A 22,373-nucleotide genomic window follows, 5' to 3' on the forward strand; every position below is an offset into this window, starting at 1 on the left:
CGTCAATGTGTAAGTCTGTACATATGTTTACAGCAGATAGCTCTCATTCACGTGTAATACACATTTTGAATATGGGCTTTTTTTTTTTCTTTCTTTTCTTTTTTTTGACGCTCTTATGACCTTGCTCCCACTTTGGCAAACACCACTCCATGAACACAAAGAAATGCTGGCACTTCCTCCCACTTCTGTCACTGCTTTCCTCAAAACATTTACAACGTGGGAAGTGACCTCTGTCCCCCCACACTGACATATAAACACTATTAGCTGTCAGATTCCAGAGTTTGTATCAGGCATTTAAATTTAGCTAAAGCCACTCCTGTTCAAAAGTATTTCCTCTGTCCAGAAATATGTCTAAGAGCAGGAGAGAGGAAGTGGACACAGTCCACCCTCCGAATGTCTGTTTGTAAATATACACCTGAAACATTCCTTAAGCTTGAAATCCCGTCTTGTCCCGTTGAGACCCTCCAAAATAAGTTATTGTTTCCAAGGGGAAGTGTGTGTGTGCGTCACCATGTGTCAATATGGTGGCTTTGTTTTTTCCCGCTGCCAGCCTGCTGCATCCCTGACAAGTCAAGGCAATTTATAGCTCCTGTAGCCTCTCGACTAAATTTAGGTGACAGGGAGATTAGAAGTACAGTGACCAGAACCTGGAACATAAGAGAGAACAATGATAACAACCAAGGTGTAATAATAAACTAGTAAAGCAAGTCTAGCAAGTCAAGCAAATCTACATGGTAATGTATAGCCTATAAAAGACGGATGCAACCAACGTAGCATCCCCCACTGGTTTCTGTATTTTGCAGGCTCAGCATTATGTTGTAGTTGCGAACGTAATGGTTCTTTTGGAGCCAAGAAACTGTATTTGCACGATAGTGTGCAGTCCAAAATTATCAGCTAATGCAAACAATCGTAGTTAGAAAGTGGGTGTATCCAAATGTCACAACTATAGACGAGGTCCAGATTATTGACTTAAATATATGCAGCTGCATCAAAGAGCAAACCGATATGCCACATTATCCACAGAAGAAGTTTTTTTTCTTTATCATTTTTGACTCTTTTTGAACATTCTTTGACCTTTGACCCCACCTTTTGTTTTAACCCCAATCACGGTGACAGCAGCAACACCGTAACCTTTGCATCCTGCTGCATGTCACAGATAACCCACACCCCCCCTGAATTTTCACCCTGAGGAAATATTTCTTGTACACTGACAATGTGACTGTTTTTACACACTAGCTTAAACTACTTTTTGTAAAGTTCATCTTACTAGAGTTCTTCTTAGAGATTTGCTGTAGTACGATAACCTCAAGGGTAAAGTACGTGGTTGGGTGGATGGGGCTGTGGAAATGTTACTTTCTTGAACTATCTGACCAGCTGACAGTTCGTTAGCCTGAGATAAAAGTGTTGCTGCCTTGAAAACATGAATTCTCACTCAATTCTCACTGTTCAGGTTTATCTGCTCCCAGATGCCCAATCAGGTTCTTCAGAGCATCAGCATCATTGATACTCCTGGTATCCTGTCTGGAGAGAAACAACGAATCAGCAGGGGTAGGATATCTGTGTGTGTGTCTGTGTGTGTGTGTTGGCTGCCTAAAGGAGGCACCCTACTCTCAGTTTGTTGTGTTGTTGCATAATAGCCCTTGACATTCCTTCACTTCCTCATATTGTATTAAGTCAGTGAGCAGCTGACCTCCACAGTTTAATCTTAAGGCAGTTTGTCAATTAGTCTTCTGTTAAAGGAAAAGTCTTTTTTCCCCATTTTTTTTCTTTGTTTTGACTAAGTCGAGTAAAAATGTATTAGCTTCATGCAACATGAATTTTCTTTTCTTTTCTAGACTGAACGATTAGTCAGTTTTTCTTAAAAAGATTTTGATAAATACTGGCCAGAGTTTTGCACAACCTCAAGACAAACAAGTCTAAATCTCCATCAAACGTTGAGGTCCAGTGTTTTAGAGTAAAATTCCTTTAGAACTTATGGATCTTACCTGCTGATCAATCCTCTAGACAGAGTAACTGCGCTAACATTTAACCTAAAAGGTTCTTGTGAAATACTGTATCTCTCTTTTCTGTCTCACTTCCTTTTTTGTCTCACAGTCTGTTTCCTCTAGTGAATCAGTGCTGCTGATGTGTGTTTATAAATGCAGATCTGAAACCAAAGACACTGATTCGTAGGAAATGAATTTAGTATTAGTTGTAATGGTTATAATTAGTTCAATTTGTTTTATAACCATGTCAAAAGTGCTTCGCAGGACCAAGCATAAAGCATATTCATACATTTTCTATATATCTCTTAAAGCTCTGTTTATTAAGTACTGACTGAGTAGGAGTTACCGGTAGTACTGTTTTCTGTTTTGGTTACTTCTAGTTTAGTTTCCCAGGACTAGGTTAGGGGAGAAACCTGAATCCAGGGGCCTGCCGCTGGTTATGGTCTTCTTCCTCTTTTGGTTGTTTTAGCCGGGGCTCCCATTTCTTTTTTTGCTATTTATTCTTTTGTGAGTAACTACACACCCTTTATTAAACGCTTGATAAATTACAACAACATTCTGTATTTATGGACGGTAACAGTAAACTGAATGCAAGGTTTGCACTTGTGTAACTGGGCGACTTTATATGCCAGAATTACTAACGTACTGCTTACCATGTATAATATAAAAATGTATTCCATAAGGTAACAATCTGTATTGATTTTAGTGCATGCTGTTGGGTCAAAAATGTGGGAAAATGTGGCTCCCACAGTTGTTTTTAAACCAGCACATAACATTATCTGAAGTTGGTACTGTAGTGGTCTAACCAGATAAAAAGAGCCACCTTTGTGAAACTGAAGACTCTGGTTTTGTGCTCAGCATACCTCACTAACCCATTACACTTTGTTATGGTTAATTCTGTCGGCTTTCACAACACAAAATCAAAATGAAAGAAAATGGAACAATGTGAATTTCCATTTAACTTCCTTATTTTTAGTTTCAGCAGCGTAAGCAGTCATATTTCAAAATGGACCAACATTGGTCTTCATCTTTTTAAACTGTAAGAAACTGTGTTAACCCCATGTCTTATCGTCTATCTGATACTTTGTTCTTCAACACTCTGGCTTTATTTAGTCTTCTCACAGACCATATGCCTAATCCTGTCTTCACCTGTTTTCATCTCTTTTCTCATGCTCTGTGGATTAAAGGGATGCTATCTACACTTGCCAACAACATCTAACAAAATCTCCTTTGACAGCCAGCCTTTAGATAAATGTTGGTGAAGTTGGCATCAAAAATGACACTCCTTGCTGGAATCATTACCAAATCAACCCTCAATGAACAGATTAAAAAGATTCAGTGTGGCATACAACGGCTTGTAATATCAAACACCCCGTGATGTGAAGACATTCCACCAGCTGATCTAAACATGTTCACTGGGGAGCTCGATATATGATAATGTATTCATTCATTTAAAAAATAAAAAGCAAATCAAATGTGCTGCATTATTCACTACAGGGAAAAAGAAATAAGTACCCAAACCCAACACTGGTCACTGGTACACTGCCAAATAATGGCTAACATGTACAGTCTATGGGAACAATGATATAACAAAAACAGGAGGGTGTTATTGTATAGATATGTATAAAGTTTGCTAGAAATTTGTCCAAACGAAGAACTAAAGATGCAGCCTTCCACAGAATACATGGAGGTTCTTTAATATAAATAATGAATATAATATTTCATTATGCATGTCCTTGATCCCGTCTTCCTTCTCTCTCCTCAACCTGTTGCAGCAGATGGCTCCGCCCCTCCCTGAGTCTGGTTCTGCCGCCGGTTTCTTCCTGATAAAAGGGAGTTTTATTGTAGGGTCTACCTTACAATATAAAGCGCTTTGAGTCAACTGTTGTTGTGATATGGCGCTATATAAATAAAACTGAATTGAATAGAATAGAATATTTCATTATATTGAGAAAATATCTGAACTGAGTACTAATATCTATAACAATCATCTAAATTTCTGTGAGCAAAATAATGACAACATGCAATGATTTGTAATAATGAAAAACTTTAAAATTAGTCTGTCATTGGTAAAAAGTACAAAATTGCTTTTATGCTATTAAGTATATCATTCTGCTTTAAGGAAATGAAAGGGCGTCTCTTTTCTGAGTAGATGCTTGTGCTGTACTAAGCTCTACATTTTACATCCCACGGGTATCTTTGCTGAAAGTTTTATATAATAGCAGTGGTATGTTGGGTGGAGAGCCAGAAAGTCACATAGACTCAGACCATATACTGAGCTTTCTAATGCTGTCGTGCTTATAGCACAGGACTGTATGATTCAGTGGGAAACACACCTGCTAATGTTCATAAACGGTCACAAAGGAGTTCCCCAGGGAACCAGCAGGGAGTCCTTTTAAATTGTATGTCCTCAAAGTAGCCCTTTACTTCACAGTTGTATGTATTGTGGCATGCTACATTGTCAGAAATGCCGATGCTAAAGTTGTCCAAAGTACTTGGAGCTCCCAGAGGGAAACCTAGAGGAAGATCCATCTGGTATAAATGAGACATTTTTACAAATCTGGCAAATGAAAGTCAGCAGAGAACAGGAAGGATATGTGATTCTGATTACAGCTGCACTTAAGTTTTGTTGTGGAAGATCATCTGTCAGAATCGAGTGGTTAGAGAGACAGTGAGAGTCAACAACAGTGCGTCCAGATATCAAAAATGTTAAGGAGGTGTGCAAGCCTGAATTACCAAACTTGCAAATAAGGCACCAACTCGACTTTGGAGGCAACAAAAGTTGACATTTAATGTTGTGGGTAGGTAGTCTTTAGTTAGATTGCTTGAATATTTTAACCACTGAAGTGCAACATTGTTAAAACAAAGACACACATTAGGGCAACTACATTCTCCTGCTCAGCTGTATATAGTCAGGAATGGTTTATCATAAAATCAGCTTTATGAAAACAGTTTTATTAGATGATGGCGTAGATCCACCACTTAACATGTAGTGGATCTAGTAATAGGGATTGCAGCATATAGCAAAAATCTACCAATCTAACTTCGGTGCATTAACTAGACTATGTGTTAATTTTTTATTATCTATATTAGAATATTTTTGTAGAAACAAGTTTCTCCTTTTATTGCAGAATTCCCGATTCCCTTACATTGAGTCAACCTTATGAATGACACCATTACTTGAACAGCTCAGCTGGGCAAATGGAAGGATGGATTCAGCAATGGAGGGATGGTGGATTAAAGGGAGGGAATGAGGGCCACAGGAAGCAGTGGTGGGGCTTTCCCTCCATCTGGAAGCATTTAGGGCTGCTCAGCTGAGCCTGAATTCCTCTTGAAGACTTTTGACGGGCCAACTGTGACTCAACATGAACGCACATAGAGACAGCATCAGCAATAGATTAAACTTCACTGCGCACATGCTGATGGCAAACTGTCATGCCGCTGCTACTGCTCAGGAATGTTTCATCTGATTAAGTTACTTTGAGCAGTTTAAAATGACTGAACAGCTCTGTGTGTGTGTGTGTGTGTGTGTGTGTGTGTGTGTGTGTGTGTGTGTGTGTGTGCTGCAGCTGCCTTCCAGCACATTGAACATGTTTTGACCCACTTCAGACCTCCTGCTGTGTAGACATGTGGCCTTTATGTTTTTTTTAGTCGGGCTTCATTTAAGATTTGTTTCGGCAACTAAAGCACCTGTATATTAGACATGTATCATATAGATATTTCGTATTTGTATACATATTTTATCTTTTCTGAGTTCAACACTTTGTATCAATAATGCAATTTTTGCTCTGGGTATAAAATAGAAAGTTCCTTTGCTGCACCTAAAAACCAAAAAACTGTAATTGATTCAAGAAAGTCCCCTGTGCATCTCTGTGTCACTAGCAGGGCTTCAGAGGATTACTCTGTGTCAATCTCATTTGACAACTTGAATGTGTGCATATGCATGGATATCAAACTTGTGCAGGTAGCAGCCTTTAATTTGTCAAGCATCATCACTGCTAATGAAAGGTGACTTTCATATTGTGAGGCCTAATTAACATTAATGAAGTTCTGCAGTTTGACTGAGTGCATTTTTATAAAATAACAATGGGTAATAGGATTAGTAAGGAGGAAGAAAGGGCAGGTATGAAGAGAGCGAAGAGTGGAAGGGAATCACTCCACCTGTGGAGGTATAGAGTTGTCTTGAAGAGAGAGCAGATTGGGAAAACTATGGGAAAGAGTTGTAGAAGCTTGGTTGAGGAGAGAAGTTATGATTAGTGAGGACTAGTATGGCTTCATGCTGAGAAAGAGCACTACATATGTGATGTTTTCTTTGGCAGTGTTTATGGAGAAATACAGAGAAGGTTAGAAACAGCTCTGCTGTGGTGCATGTGATGCTGGTGCCAAGAGAGGAAGTGTGGTACTGCAAGAGGAAGTCAGAAGTGGCAGAGAAGTATGTGACAGTAGTGTAGGGCATCTATAAGGAAAATGTGTGGTAGGAGTGACAGATGGATTCAAGGTAGGGGGTGGGATTAAATCAGGGCTTCTTTATTGGAATGGTGATTGAAAAGCTACCAGATGAGGTCAGGCAGGAGTCTCCAAGGACTATAAAGTTTTCAGATGACATTCTGATCTGCAGTGAGAGTAGGGAGCAGGTGGAGTAGAGCTTGGAAAGGTGGAGATATTCTGTGAAGAGAAGAAGAATGAAAGTAGGTAGAAGCATCTGTGATTGAAAGTGAGGATAGATAAGTTTAAATACATGGAGATACGTCCAAAGCAATGGAGAATGCACAAGAGAGGTGAAGAAGAGAGTGCAGGCAGGGTGGAGTAGGTGGAGAGTGTCAGGGGTGATTTGTGACAGTAGAATGCCAGCAAGAGTGTAAGGGAAGGTTTACTAGATACTTGTGAGGCCTGCTATAATGTATTGTTTGGAAAGGGTGGTATTGAAAAAAGACCGGAGTCAGAGCTGCAGGTGGCAGAGCTCACGATGTTAAGATTTTTTATTTTGTGTGACCAGGATGGACAAAATTAGAAATGACTAGAGCGGAGGACAGTGTGCAGAATTCCTCATTTTGTCAGTGAGATTCACCCATCGTTGTCATCTCAAGTTTCGAAACAGCAAGATGGCAATGGGTTAAAAGCTCAGCTGAAAGCTTTATATTGGAAATCTGCTAACTAATGGGTGTCTACTACCTACCACCATGTGCCCCATTCACCCTGATTCTATTCTCTGTGCTTCCTCATGTCCAAAATAATGGATTTGACGTATGATTTGCAAATATAAACTTTCAAATGATTGAGGGAGTGATTTAGTTAAAGGAGGAGAGCTGGGGGACACTTAAAACAGGAATACGTCGACTGTGAAGGGGTTGGCAGTCAGTGGTATGGCTTTTGCTTTTGAGTTTTTGCAGTGGTAAAATTTTCCGATCTCAAATATACTTCCATGCAAATGTTTGTGGGAGTTATCTGTCTGTGATGTCATAGAGTGGATAGTTATTGGAAGGAAAAACAATAGTTATATCTGCCATCCTTTCCATTTTATAACAAAAGTCTGCTCTGCCTGTCTAGTGTTTCCCTGAGCACAGAGCATGTTTTATGGACACATTACAGCTGCATGTTTGGCAGAGACGCTGGCTTGTGGATTGTCTACAGGGTGGAGTTGATGTTTGCCCACAGGGCTCTGGTCCCATGTGCTGATCTCCTGCCAGTCTGTCATCAGTGGGTGGAGTCTGATTGGAGTAACAGAGTTCTAATAGGAGCATTAGAACCTCTTTGTAGCATTCACACACACACACTGCCTTTAATCAGTGGATGGACGTTGCTCAATCATCATTGAGGTGAATGCTATAGTGTGACATCGACATGCCCCAAGAGTGAGAATTGACTTGGAGCCTGACTGTCTCTTGCTGAGCTGCTAGCATGTGTGCAGGTAGCGGTTGGCACTCTGGCCAAGATCATATGACTGAATCATGATTAATGACTGAAATCTTGATTTCCCTCCTATGATCCATGGTCTATGCTTCTTTGTATGTTGGACTCCTCCCAGTATCAGGGTGCTTGTATCTTTCTGTCCTCTCTCAAAGATGTGTGTATGGGTTGTGTGTGTGTGGGGATAAATGGTTAGTAGATTGATTCATATATAGCACCTTTTTTACTCTACTTGAGCACTCATAGCACTTTATATAACATCATCCACCCACCCTTTTTTCTCAGCAAGGAGCAATTTGGGGTTCATTATCGTGCCCAAGGATACTTGGCATGGAGGGATTGAACCACCCCAACCTTCTGTAAGTAGATGACCTGCTCTACCTCCTCAGCCACACAGCTAAAGCCAGCCCATTAAAAATTGCTGTTGAGCCAGGTGGAGGCTGCGGCTTGGCTGTTGTAAATAAGTTTCTGAGTGCAGACTGGATAACTGCATGGACAGCAGCATCTTGACCTCCTGCTGACAGCCACCTCGTCCCTTTGCATGCCTCTTCTGCAGCCTAAAAATAGCCAATCAGCTGCTTGTAAAGTTGTTTGTGTGAGAACCATAAACTGAACTGCATTAGTTTATTGTGTGAGCTGAATTGTATTTCTCATATCTCTATTACCACAAATTAGGGCTGCTCAATTAATCGAATTTTAATCACGATTACGATCTGGGCTTTCAACGATCATTAAAAATGACTGAGCCGATTATTAGCCCCTCCCTCATTTATCCGCGACACCTTAAAGGCCGGTCCGTGAAAATATTGTCGGGCATAAACCGGTCCGTGGCGCAAAAAAGGTTGGAGACCGCTGATTAAGAGGACCCGAGGGAAGCTCGGAAAGCTAAGCAGAAGTTATTTGGAGAGGAGAGTGACTGCTGTTGGTTGAAAAGAGAGGTTAAAAAAAACTTCAGTGGTGTTGCACACTATTTTATATTATTTTTTAAAGTCATTGTTAACCCTTTAAATCCGGTCAGAGCAGCACGCTCCGTTTTGTGTAACTATTTTTAAATCCCTGTAGAACCTGAACCGTGTAAGCTAGCGCAATAATTTGTTTTGTATATGAAACCGGAGGAGCTGTACTTACATCTTATGCCATCAGCTTGTCCTCGGTCACGGTTTCCTTCCACATATAGCTTTGCAAAAATTGCATAAAAAGCGCTTGCAGGAACAAAAACATAATATTCCAGAAACATGCTTTGCCGATCCGATCAGCTGTTCGTAACACTTCCCACAGTGAAACAGATGTCAGCGCGAACTATCACATGTCCGCCATTTCCTGGCCGAAACCGGAAGTGACGTCATTTTCGCGGAAATGTAGTTTTTTACTTGTAGGCCTTAAAAACCTATACTGGTCATGTTTGACTTTTCTGAATAGTTTCTGGGATGCTTAGAACTCAAATTACACTGCTGGAAATAGTTTATTTTGATGCACATGCTGTTTTCTTTGCAAATTTGCATCATATGATTGTTTTTTCGTTTTTCCTGCAGTATATATAAAAATTTGTGTATCTCCAAAATAAAACTATGAAGACACTCAAAATAAATTTCCTGTTGTTGTAAACTATTTTTTGCAACTTTTTTGTATTTAAAGTTTTGAGGGATAAGCCTCTTAAATTTCTCCAAGTAGAAATATATGTAAAAAAAAAAAAAACTATTTTCAATTTTTTTGTAGTTTATTGCACTTTTTTGCAATTAATGTAGTTACTATGGACTTAATGCATACATATTATTAAAATATAACAGTTGTATAGCAACTTGAAATGCTCCCACAAATGGCACTACAACATGTAAAAAAATAATATAAGCTCTGGCGGACTTGGTTCTATGGTAGGTCTTAAAGGGTTAAATAAATATCGTCAAATAATCGAGATCTCAATTTCAGTGAAAATAATCGTGATTATCATTTTTGCCATAATCGAGCTGTTCTTTTTAATTAGGAGATCAGGTTAGATAATTGTCGTTAGGTTATGCCTAGGGTAACCCTCGACCAGGGACGTATCATCACTCCTAGTTGAACTTGTGAACTTGTGATAATTACTTGCGGTTAGTTAGATATTAAATCTGTTACTTCCTCCCAAAGCTAAACTTTAAACTATAAATGCTGAATTTTGTGGCCACAACTCTCAGAATGTTTAGTCTTGCAACTTTTGTAACATCATGAAATTCTCATTACAAAAAATGTTAAACCTTCATGATGTGTTGTCCTTTGAATGGGTGTAATTCTAACTGTGTCACAGTCAATCACCCTTTTGATTTGCTAATGTAGGGTAAGTAAACCTGGACAGCTCTTGGGTGTATGTGTTTAATTATGTGATCATTACAGTCATTCTGAAAATTAAGATTCTTCATAATATGAGATCATCAGATTGGTCTCTTCCAGCTGTAGACTTTAAGCCTTTCTATCTAAACAACAGCTTAATTGAAAAAACTTACCTGCAGTTCTTCAGCAGATGTCTTCTTTTATCTAAGAGTCACCAAAACACTCATAATTAATCCAATGTTGGATTTTTTTCATTGGACAATGCTCCTCAGGGTTGACAGTAGTCAGAGTGAATTTTAATAGCTTGACATTCAAGGTTGTATTTAGCTTGTTTTCCTTTAAATCCTAATAATTACTATTTCCTCATTGTTTTTGGTGCCATTCCCTCATGTAATGCACACTTGTGACATTGCCAACATGTACACAAAGGCAACATCCACGCTTGCACCTCTGCACTGTGGAATAAGTAATAATTCACTATGTTCCAGCAGTGCAGGGGAAGTAGACATTTAAGGAGAAGGCATTTCCGTTTTTAAATGAATTGGAGCATGTGAAATAATCAGTTGTCCTGTAATAGAACCAGAATGGTGAATGTGAATGGTGATGACAGGAGGTGGAAACAGACTTGCAGGGCTCAGGAGACCTGCACAGAAGCCATGGGGAGAGTGACAAAGCAGTGGCCCTTTTTGGTTCTCTTGGCAGCTAGTGGGGCCTCCATAAGTTGGGCTAGTGCCAGCACATCTGGTAGATGCTTGATCACATTGGGGTCTTGGAAATTTGGACACCAGACCAACCTGTTGGGCTTTTAATTGACTTTAATAATTTGGTCAGGTTGAACAGAAAGATTGGTGTGTAATAGCTTTTAATGTTAACTAAAGCCATTGCAGTGTTCTAGGTTTTGGAATTTACACATTAGAAATGCTGATGGTAGTCCTCATTAACCTTCATAATATGCATCATCAGCAATTGTACATGTGTTGTGTCCACAAACAGTCAGATGTTTGTTGCCCCGAAGTGATGTTGTGAATGTAGGCAAAGTGGGATGCTCCACTGTTGTGTTTAATTTGTGAAATTCAGCTGATAGGCTGGTATCCAACCTCTAGATCGTTTTTACCTCCGCCAAGGAGGTTGTGTTTTTAAACACGATAGCTTGAAAAGTGTTGAATGAAATGTGATTAAACTTTGTAGGGGCGTACACTGGGGTCATGTTAACAACCCATTGGCCTTGGTCGACCGAGGTCTTCAAGGCAAACTTGATGATTTATATGCTGAAATTTTGTTTGTTGAAAAATACCCCGGTGTATTGTCAACATGTAGAGAGTACCATATAAATGTTTAACCTCTGATATCATCTTTAGGGTCGATAGTTTGATCTGAAGGTCAAAGTGATACAAGTGCTATATAGAGCTATTTAAAACTATGTTTCTTAATGCCATTGTTTGTATTGGCAACATTTAGGTCTATAGGAAATGGTATGTCTATTGTTTATTTTTCAAACTATTTTTAAAATGCTACTGTTATTGTTTGTATTGGCATTTAGGAAATGATACTGGTAAACTTCTAAATATCACAATATAATTTTATCTAAATGTCATGTCACACTTGACCTCTGATCTCATTTTTAGTCTTCTGCCTTTCTTTCAAGTTGACCCCAAGATGGGTTACATATTTAAGGAAGTCAAGAGAAAGAGAATTAATCCATAAATAAAAAAATAATAAAAAGTATTTATACTTAAAATTATGTCAGGTGCATTAAAATGTTTCAACAGGGCAAATAACGAAGGTTTGCCCTTGCTTTTAATACACTAAAAGCATGTTTAAAGGAAACAAGGAAAACAAAATAAATATATTCAAAATACAATACTGTTCCCTTAAAATTAAATACTGCCCAGAGATGGAGCTGCCGTGGTAGTTTGCACTCTCAAGTACTTCTTTTTATTTTATTACATTTAATTTATTACTCTACATTTTATTATTATGTACATTTTTACTAGGCAGTACATTTTTGCTTATTTGCTTCTTATTGTATTTCAAAAACTTTCCAAATGTCTGTTATCCATTAGACCTAAGGTTGATGAAGTGGCAAACACATTTAGAAGAAAAGTATGAATGTTTGCTGAAGGTGTTTGTACTACCCATGTGTTCGGGTACACTGGCTGTGGTCGATGGTGCTCTATGCACACTCAGCCAGCTCTGGAAGCCATGTGTTCAGTGTAAACTGTGCACTTTAGCTCTACCTGTTAAGACCTGGACAAATAAATATGTTTCCCAGCAACCTCAAAGTGAGCAGGAGGACAGTGAATTACGGAGAGCTTCTGAGAACCTTTTTATGCCTGATTTATTGTGCAAATCTTAAAAGCACTGCATGGAAAAATATAACAAACTAACTGGAATCTCCCTTTCCCTTCTTCATACAATTCACAGGCCTTCTTATACAGTCCTATGATAAATAGTATAAATACGTTTTTACCTCCTTTACTCGTCTTTTAAAATCCTAAAATGACACATCCTTAATAAGTGGCTGTACTGTCTGAAGCTTACCAACATCAGCTAAAATAAGGTAGGTAAGGTGGAAAGGAAAGGTCCTAAACTAATATTTAGTGAGACACAAGATGGCAAGTTACTGTTAGAACATCTGGCTAACATCGGAATTGAGGACACAGCACTCAAGTGGTTTACAGCCTACCTGTCTGACTGGAAACAATTTATTCAAGGCAAGATTATCCGACTTCTCGCGTCAGTCAAACATGTTGTCCCTCAGGGAACAGTGCTGCGGCCTTTATAATTTATTTTCATCCTCTTGGAAATATCGTCCACAATTTTGGTATGCAATTCATTTTTCATGCAGATGACACACAATAGTATTATTCTACAGAACCCAGAAATTCTCTTCCCCCTCCTGTCCTCATATCCTGCCTACAGGCCTAACCCTTTGTTGTATCTATTGTCAGGTCCACGCTTTCCATAGTGTCAAAGGTTTTGGAATCATCTTGGACAAACCCCTCTCCTTTACCGCCCACATCAGTCATGTCTCACGTTCCACCTTCATTACATTTCTAGGCTTCACCCTTTTCTTTTTTTAATTCAGCACTCAACTCCGGGTTCATACTCTGGTCACCTCTCATCTGGACTACTGTAATGCCATTCTCTCTTCTGTCGGGTGTAGATGGTGCAGAACTCTGCAGCAAGAGTCCTCCTTATGTTTCAGACCTCCTTCACCCTTACACTCCTTCATATACCTTCTGCTCAGCTTCAGCTGCTCCTCAATGATTATTATTATTATTATTATTATAATTATTATTGTTACCATTAGGGCATTTTACTTTTTTATACTTGGTGATTTGAGGCATCACTGCGCAGAAATGATTGACAAGCAAGGCAGGACAAAGAGAAGATCAAAATTACTTTTTGTCCCTTCAACTGAGGGTAACTATTTTAACCCCAATGCATCTATCCGTAGATACAAAGTAACTCAAGTTAAAATGCTGTATAAATATCTTTGTGAAGGGTTTATATGGTTTCTAGTGCAGAAGCACTGAGTACACAGCAAAAGGAGAGAAGTGCTGGATACCAGCCCATTTACCCAGTAAAGACAAGTAGAATTTAGTCAGATATGTAAGCAGGAGTAGAAACATTTCCTTCTGCTGCAGCAATCTTCCTGTTTGAGTATAAAAGCTCTTGAGTTTTCAAAAGTGAGGTCAGTGTCACCCAGTTTCAGATGAACCACACCCAAATTGCTATTTATCACTTTATACACACACACACACACACACACACACACACACACACACACACACACACACACACACACACACACACAGAGAGAGAGAGAGAGAGAGCCAGAGAGAAACAGAACTGTTTTGTGGCTGTTAAATTCACTATGAATATACCTACATCGGGACTACTGTATGCTAAAGTGAGGGAAATAATTATTTGATCTCGTGCTGAATTTGTAAGTTTTAGAAGGAAATTTAGAAAGAAATTAGTACTCTCTAAATTTTATGGTGGTTTCATTTAAATTGACAGAGACAGAATATCAACCCAAAATTCAGAAAAAATACATTACATAAAAGTTTTACACTAAGTTGCATGTCATTGAGTGAAATAATATTAGATCCCCAAGCAAAACATGACTTAGTAGGCAACTTGGTGGAGAAACCCTTGTTTGTAATCGCAACAGTAAGAAGTTTCTTGTACTTAGTCACTAGACTTGAAGAAATCTCAGGCAGGATTTTTGCCCACTCTTTACAGAAACTCTCTAAATCCTTCAGGTTTCTTGGCTATTGTTTGGCAACTTGAAGAGCGCCGTCCACAGATTTTCTTTAGGACTGACTAGGCCATTCCATAACCATAATTAGGGATGGGTATCGTTTAGGTTTTATCCGATACCGGTGCCAAACCGGTACTTTTGAAACGGTGCCGGTGCTCAAGCGGTGCTCAAACCGGTGCTTAAAGAATGGAGAACACAAAATTGGTCCAAAAACCTCTCATATTCAGCTGTTTTTTGTAAAAAGATAACAATGTTAGCCTTTTCTGCAGCTATAGGGCATATATGGTATCATTCTTGGCTGGAAGCAGTGCTTAAACAATGGAAAAAACACAAACTTTGTCCAAAAACCTCTCATGTTTAACTGTTTTCGATTTTTTTCTTTGGTCATTTTAGCCTTTTTGGCCAGGGTGAAGGGAGTATCTGCCATCAAACAAGAAGACAGCCGCATGTAACAACGACGGTGTTTGCTAGTTCACCTTACATGCATTAATGTAATAACGTGGTTAGCCTACTCAACGTAAATTACACACGAACAACATTAAGCTACTGACGCAGAGAAGAACGGCTGCTGCTGCATCATCATCCTCATCATTTCTGCTACACTGGCAGGGCTAGGGGCCAGGACTCTCCTCTTCGTGTTTTTGGGGGATGTTGCTAACTCCGGGTCCGATAACAGGCACCACACCCGCAGTAGATGTGCTCGGTGTGAGGTCTCGCAGCAAGCTATCAAATACGGCGCATTTCTCGGCTTTTAAAAAAACGCTATGCGTCGCCAGGTTTTTCTTCGGATTTGAGGTGTTACCTCCTTTGACAGTATCACAGTATCAGCTTAAAGCACTTGTTGCAGGCTGCTGAGTTTGCATATTTTGCTGTGAAGCACAGCCAGACTTTTGACCGCTTCGCCTTGGGCATTTTTAATCTGTAGCTCTGCTCTAAAAGAACGTACGTACCTGGACCCGCCTACTATCCTCGGAAACGTAAAATGATTGGCTAGAATTCAAAGTGTATGACATCTCAGGAAAAAAAAGCACCTAAATGTGCGCTGCTTTTCGGTCTGGTTACTACCGTTTATGTCAGAACCGGTGCCATCATGGCACCGGATACCGGTACCCATCCCTAACCATAATATACATCTGCTTTGTTGTCTTGTCAGTATTTTTTTGGGTCATGGTCATGCTGGAAGCCCCATTCATGACCCATCTTTAGGACCCATCTTCTGTCTGAGATTTTACGGTGCACGACCCCATCCATTGGTACGTCAGTGTGGTGGAGTCATCTCTGTAGCCTTAGTAGAAAAACAGCCCCAAAGCATATTGTTTCCACTTGAAACATGCTTGACTGTGGGGATGGTGTCCTTTGTGTCATACTCTGCCTCATTTGATGGCAAAGAGCTTGGTTTTGGTTTCATCTGACCACAGTGCTTTCTCCCAAGCATAGTCTTATGGTTCAGGGTCGGGAGTATCAGATTGACTGATTGATTGATTATTTCATTCATTCATTGACTGGTTGATTCTAATCTCTGTAAACCAGAATTATTGCTGGGTTGTAGGGGATCAAATTCCTGTTCCACTCAATAGTGGTGCACAAATTACACCTCAAGCCAAATGTAATTTTCTTTCTCATCAGTCAAAATTATTAGACTTTGTTATGCTAAGTGTTCATTTTCCAGAAATGATCTAGAAATGGGAACTAGACTGATCCTTTTGTTTGTCTCCCTGTTGCAAGGTTATGACTTTGCTGAGGTCCTGCGTTGGTTTGGAGAGCGAGTGGACCGGATCATTCTCCTCTTTGATGCACACAAGCTGGACATCTCAGATGAGTTTTCAGAGGCCATCAAAGCTTTCAAGGGTCAAGACGACAAGATCCGAGTCGTCCTCAACAAGGCAGACCAGGTAGGAGAAGCTGAACAAATCTAACATGAAATTAAACTCTGCTTACCTGTGTCAGTCTAACCTTAAGCTCCTCCTCCTCACCTGTTCGATTAGGTGGACACCCAGCAGCTCATGCGGGTGTATGGCGCCCTCATGTGGTCACTGGGGAAGGTGATCAACACTCCAGAGGTGGTGAGAGTTTATCTCGGCTCCTTCTGGGCCAAACCGCTGCAAAACACAGAGAACAGGTGAGATACGTTACTTTGTCTGTTTGTTCGCAGGGAATGATGCTTTTTTAATGAAGTTAGACATGAGAACCTCTTATCTATGATTCATAATTCCAAACCAACCCATCAATTTCATCCTCTGACTGAAGCAATTTGTTTTAGTTCCCACCCCCCATTTGTCTAAAGACAAATTTTGGATGGAATTGAAAAACTAAGCTTGGAGCTACACAGCATGTACACAGTTCATGTGTTTACACATTAAAACATGTAGAACAGGTGCTGCAATTAAAATTGATTATTGCTTTCTCAAAAGAATTGATTGCACAAGTGGAATTGAATGAAAAAATAAATATACTATAAAAATATAATATGATAGATGGTTGTAAGAATGAAGAAAACTGTTATTCATATGTTCATAAAATAATCTAATTTAGTTATTTAACCTTTCTCCATGATGTATGTATTGTTTCATCCATCCATCCATTTGTTCGTGTGTTTACTCATTTGCTTGTTAGAGTAGGATTTCTTTCTCCATATACGTGTCTTACTTCATTCATTCATTGATTCATTCCTGGTACTTGTCAGGCGTCTGTTCGAGGCAGAGTCTCAGGACCTGTTCCGGGACATCCAGAGTCTTCCCAGGAATGCTGCTCTCCGTAAACTCAACGACTTGATCAAGAGGGCGAGGTTGGCCAAGGTGAGACAGGAAGTCACACGTTGTGGTTGGAGTTAACTTTCAGGAATTCTAGACTTTGAGGAATTCTAGGAATACTGTGGAATATTTGACTGAGGATCACTGGGATAGTGTTTCCAACTGGCTAAATCTATGTTTAATGGAGGTGTCCTTGTGAGAAAATGGTTTCTAATGATGTCAGCTGTTGTTTCAGCCTTTCAAATGAAGAATCGAAACATAGATGTTTTTTATTCTGGGGAAACAGGAAACAGAAGTGGTATTTAATTTTAACACTGATGTGGAAATAAAGCCTGAATCAGACCCTAATCCTGAAACCAAGCTTACAACAACCACATGAATTCAATTTAGAAGAGTTTTTAATATATTTTAAAGAACTAAATGAGATAGAAAACATGCGTCACACATATCATGCAGGGCTTATATTTTGCCATCACTGTGCTGGTGTGGGTCTTTTTTTAGATATAATTTAATTTTATATTCTTGCTAATAAGAACATGGTTGTATTTATGTATACAGCCAGAGGGGTCCTATAATTTTCAAAGTAGTCCTACGTTAAGTAAATAAAGAAAGGAAAACTGTAATTCAGCTCAATAATTGATGTAACAACAATGTAACTGCAGTTAATTTGTTACTTGGTGTGTTTTAATGTTTCAGACTTATAATTTGATATGAGCAGGTCTGACTAATAAATAAATAAAATGAGCTTTAAAAAAATTAAATCAGGGCCTTATTGTTTATTTGGTTATAATAATGTAGAGCTATCAAACAGTTAACGGTTTAACTTTAACTTTAACCGAGCTGCATTTTTGCTTATGGTCACCATAGTGGGGGATACAGGGCATATGCTCAGCTCAGTATTTGGAACACTTGTCCAGCCTGGTAGAAGCATATAAGAAACAAAGGGCTTTTATTTTGTAAAAAGCCTTCTAGCGTACACCACATAGAACGAAGTTTGAGAGCATGTAAAATGTTATTATATTTGAAGTAGAGATGGCACGATACCACTTTTTTTATGTCCGATACCGATACCGATATCATAAATTTGGATATCTGCCGATACCGATATGAATCCGATATAGTGTTTTTTAATCAACAAAACTGTTTTTTAAAATATCTTGCTGCATTTTGCAAGTCTGCAAGTTCATACTCAAGTTTAAAACAACAACTACACTAAAGCTATTCTGTTATACCTGTATACAAAAAAAATATTTCATAGTTCAGCAATACTGATCAATCTAATAAACTTAGACCTACACCATCCTCCCTATTCTGGTATTTTAAAGAGTACTTAGCGTAAATATTAAGCAACCTAACTAATAGGGTTCCAACTCCCAGCAACAACAAAAAGAAATAAATAAAAAATAAGGAACCACCCCTCATGCGCCACCTCATGATGCTTAATCGACGTAATCAACCTTAATTTGATGCAGTGTGAAAAAAAATGCACAGAAATCAATTATTTTTCAAGAAATATTAAATAGATTCAACATCTTTCTTCAACAAAATTGCAGACTGCACAGATGGTACCTTCCCAAAGGAAAAAGTACTATAGCTTACTAGGGTATATATATTAGACTTAATAGTCACTATATACAGTAATTGACTTCTATTCATTTTACATCAAATTAAAACTTTGGGTGTCAGATAATTATTTATTAAAAGCTCGACATTTTAAATGAGAATAAGAAAGAAAAGTATGTCTTTGTGCCCCCTTTTCCCTGTTCATGCCCTATCGGCCCCCCTGGCTAAACTTTGCTAGATCCGCCCCTGCACAGTTACCAGCGTCAGCTACGTAGAAAAAGATCCTGGTGTAGAAAGAAATATTAAATAAATTCTAACAACAGCTTATCAAGCTTAAACGTTCTGCTGTTGTTCAGCCGCTGGTTTCCTCTTTCTGGTGCAAAGTGGGCCAAAAACAAACAAGAGACACGGACTCGCGACAGAAAAGCCGATCAGCTGATCATTTAAGCAGTTTCATGATTGAAGTAGCAGCCGGAGAGCGAGAGGCAGTCGCTTGTTAAGCTTAACGTGGGAATGCTTTACAAACATTCAGAGATGGACTTACACACTTGCTTTACTTCTCTCGGGGATAACTTTGTCGGAGATGAAATGCCAGGTTGCTAGCGAAGCTCCACATGCTATCCAGACCACCGACAGGTCCGGCATGCCACAGCTGCTCTATCACGTGATGCATACTGCTCGACTGCTAACGTTCTGAGGTGAGTTACGGCGTGTTGCAAGTTTTGCGAGGTGCTTTCGTGATATTTAATGGATCGGATTACATTTTTTATTTTTCTCCGATATCCGATCCAGTAATTTAGGTCAGTATCGGACCGATACCGATACGTAATATCGGATCGGTCCATCTCTAATTTGAAGTATAACAAAGATCAAGTACTTCAGGTACCACTATATTTTTGAGCAAGCAAAGAGAAGCAGGTTAATAACATCAATCATATTAATATTATTAATCTCTGTAATGTTTCGTAATGTTGTACAATGACGCTCAAGTTGATTTGATCGTCTATCATCTCAGGAGATTCAGTGTGAAGTCACAGCCTCTTCCTCCGTGGTTGCTTCTTTTTTCATAAGGTATTTATGTGGGAAATTGCGAAGGCTGCTGTGAAAACTTAATAGTGAGGCACATCCAGCAGCTGTATCAGGTCTGTTGTGTTGTTATACAATGAGCTGGAATCTGTCCTGAGTGAGCGATCCACACCAAGCACAGATGTGTGTTTAGCTGCAAAAGTTCTTGAAATGACACAATCCTGTGAGGTTTAGCAACTTTGTTATGGTGCATATTTCAATTATCAGCTAAACAAAGGATTTGGCTGCTCTCTACTAACATATGACAAGTGCTTTCTAGTGGAAACACTGCGATGTGATGTTTGTGGTGTGATAACGTTAAGCCACTGATGCAAAGGAAATAATGGGATTTGTAGATGTTTTTGTTACAGTTACAAATGACAGTTTTGTGTTTGGGTTTTTTTTGTACATTTGAAAATGAAATGAATCTAAGCTGTTTTCTCACACATGTAGTTATGTTCAGCACCCAGAAACATGCCAAGGAGTCTTTTTAGTTTTGTTTTTCCTTCCTCTGTAACTTTTAATAAATGGCACTCATGTACTCTGGCACTTTGCCCTCAGAAATCCCATGACCTCATTCCCTCACTGTGTTACTCCTCCCTTCCTTCCACCATCATTATGCCTTTGCCTGTGTAACCGATGATCCTCCTGCACTCCTACATTCCTCCTTTCTCCTCCTGTTTCTTCTCCTCTTCTAATCCATCAGTCACCATAAGTTCCCCTCTGACCCAGCATCTCATAGTTTCCTGTTTCTCTCTCATCCAAAGTCTCAACACCCAGACTTCAAGCTATATTTTTATTCCAGCAAGAGGAAACAGCCTGAGATTTCTGCATTATCCATTTCATTCCATAATAAAATCATATTTAAAGATTTAAACAAAGAATATTTTGTGAAATATTCTTTGTTTTTATGTTGACAAAATGTCGACGTTGTGGTTGTTCCATGTAAAGATTATTTGTTTTTCTTTACTTAAATACAAATGATTAAAGTTAAATTTGTGAGATGTCATCTCACAATTTCTGATTGTTTGAATTTTCAAATCTCATTTTATTAACCTAAACACATGAGAGTATGAGCTTCCTTGACCTCCATGGTAACCTGTAGCCCAGATAGCAGACTTCCTGTGTTGGTGGTGTGATTAAGGAAACTCTGTGTAAACAGTGCTGTTATTGAACGGAGCTCTGGCAGCGGGAGGGCTGTGACCTTTTCCTTTTGAGGATCTATCAGGGTAGTGTCTTCTGTGCCGTGCTGTGTGTTACACTGGTAACACAGAAGAGTTAAAGGGGATCAGTCATAAATAACTTCGGTTTTGTCTCAGTTAAGCGTTGCCATGTACTCAGACTTCTTCTCTGTTTGCTTCCTCACTTGTCCTGAATTTTGGCTTTTTTTTAAGATTTAATGAGCTGAATGAACTTTTGTGATCAGTTTCAATCAGCTTTCTGATGCAACACTTTTAGTTTCATTCCTCTTCTTTCAATGCAATCTCAAATGTCTCAAAGGAAAAAAGCTGCCAAAGCTGCCATTAAAAGAAACTTTAAGTTTTAAGGCACAGAATTTAGATCTGTGTCCCCTCCACGGCATTTTAAAATGCTTATGATCTCCATTGCTTTCCTGCTTGCAGGTGCATGCCTACATTATCAGCTACCTGAAGAAAGAGATGCCATCTCTGTTTGGACGGGAAAAGAAGAAGGACGAACTGATCCAGAGACTCCCGGAGATCTACACCGTCCTACAGAGAGAGCACCACATCAGCCCTGGAGACTTCCCCAATGTCACTAAGATGCAGGTACGTAAAAGCCAACACAGTAGCCAGGTGCAATTAGACAGGAGTCATCTCCTGCTGGTTATTAAAACACACACACACACACACACACACACACATATATTTTGGACCTGGATATCCTGAGAATATTTTTACTCAACCCAGATAAAGTCTGTTAATCACTTTTAACACAACAAAAAGAGACAATGTAACTGTAACTGCCAATTTTAGAATAGTTTTTTGTATCACAGTCATATCACAGTAACAGTTTCTTGAAACAGAAGCCGCTCGTACCGTACGGGAAATGATTTAATTCCCTGTTGAATTTGACAGTTTGCTCACTTCCAAAGAAATGAGCAGTCTTCTAATTTTTTATAGCAGTTTTATTTTAAAGGAGAGAGACAGAATGGCAAATATACAGAAAAGAAAAGCGCATTACTTAAAAGTCATGAATTGGTTTGCATGTCACTGAGTGAAATAAGTATTTGATTCTGAAGCAAAACATGACTCCTTATACTTCTTTGTAAGTGAACAAATTTAAAAATTCAGTAGTGGATCAAATAATTATTCTTCCCTGACTCTAGAAAATTGTGTTTTAATTTGACAAATAGGAAGCATCACATAGGAATAGTAGTGCTATACTTCTTGCCCACTCGGTGGAATTGTCATTCTGAAGTGTATGTCTCCTTTAGAGTGGCAGAGTTTGCAAATGCACTCTTGGACACTGGCTGATAGACCTGGAGCACTGGGTTTAATATAATCCCTG

General features: G+C 39.1%; 1 protein-coding gene across 1 annotated transcript in view; it reads left to right on the top strand.

Annotated features, from left to right (window-relative positions):
* ehd4 (EH-domain containing 4) overlaps window positions 1-22,373 on the top strand; it is a 37,556-nt gene that overhangs the window by 9,439 nt on the left and 5,744 nt on the right. The window contains exons 3-7 of the mRNA XM_085342416.1: window positions 1,451-1,548; window positions 16,192-16,358; window positions 16,452-16,585; window positions 17,150-17,261; window positions 21,467-21,631. Coding sequence (XP_085198542.1) covers window positions 1,451-1,548; window positions 16,192-16,358; window positions 16,452-16,585; window positions 17,150-17,261; window positions 21,467-21,631 — 676 coding nt within the window. The remainder of the gene's footprint in view (window positions 1-1,450; window positions 1,549-16,191; window positions 16,359-16,451; window positions 16,586-17,149; window positions 17,262-21,466; window positions 21,632-22,373) is intronic.

The sequence above is a fragment of the Diplotaxodon limnothrissa genome, linkage group LG19, assembly GCF_057381915.1.
Source record: "Diplotaxodon limnothrissa isolate DT_005_m linkage group LG19, D_limnothrissa_male_GT1.1, whole genome shotgun sequence".
NCBI lineage: Eukaryota > Metazoa > Chordata > Actinopteri > Cichliformes > Cichlidae > Diplotaxodon > Diplotaxodon limnothrissa.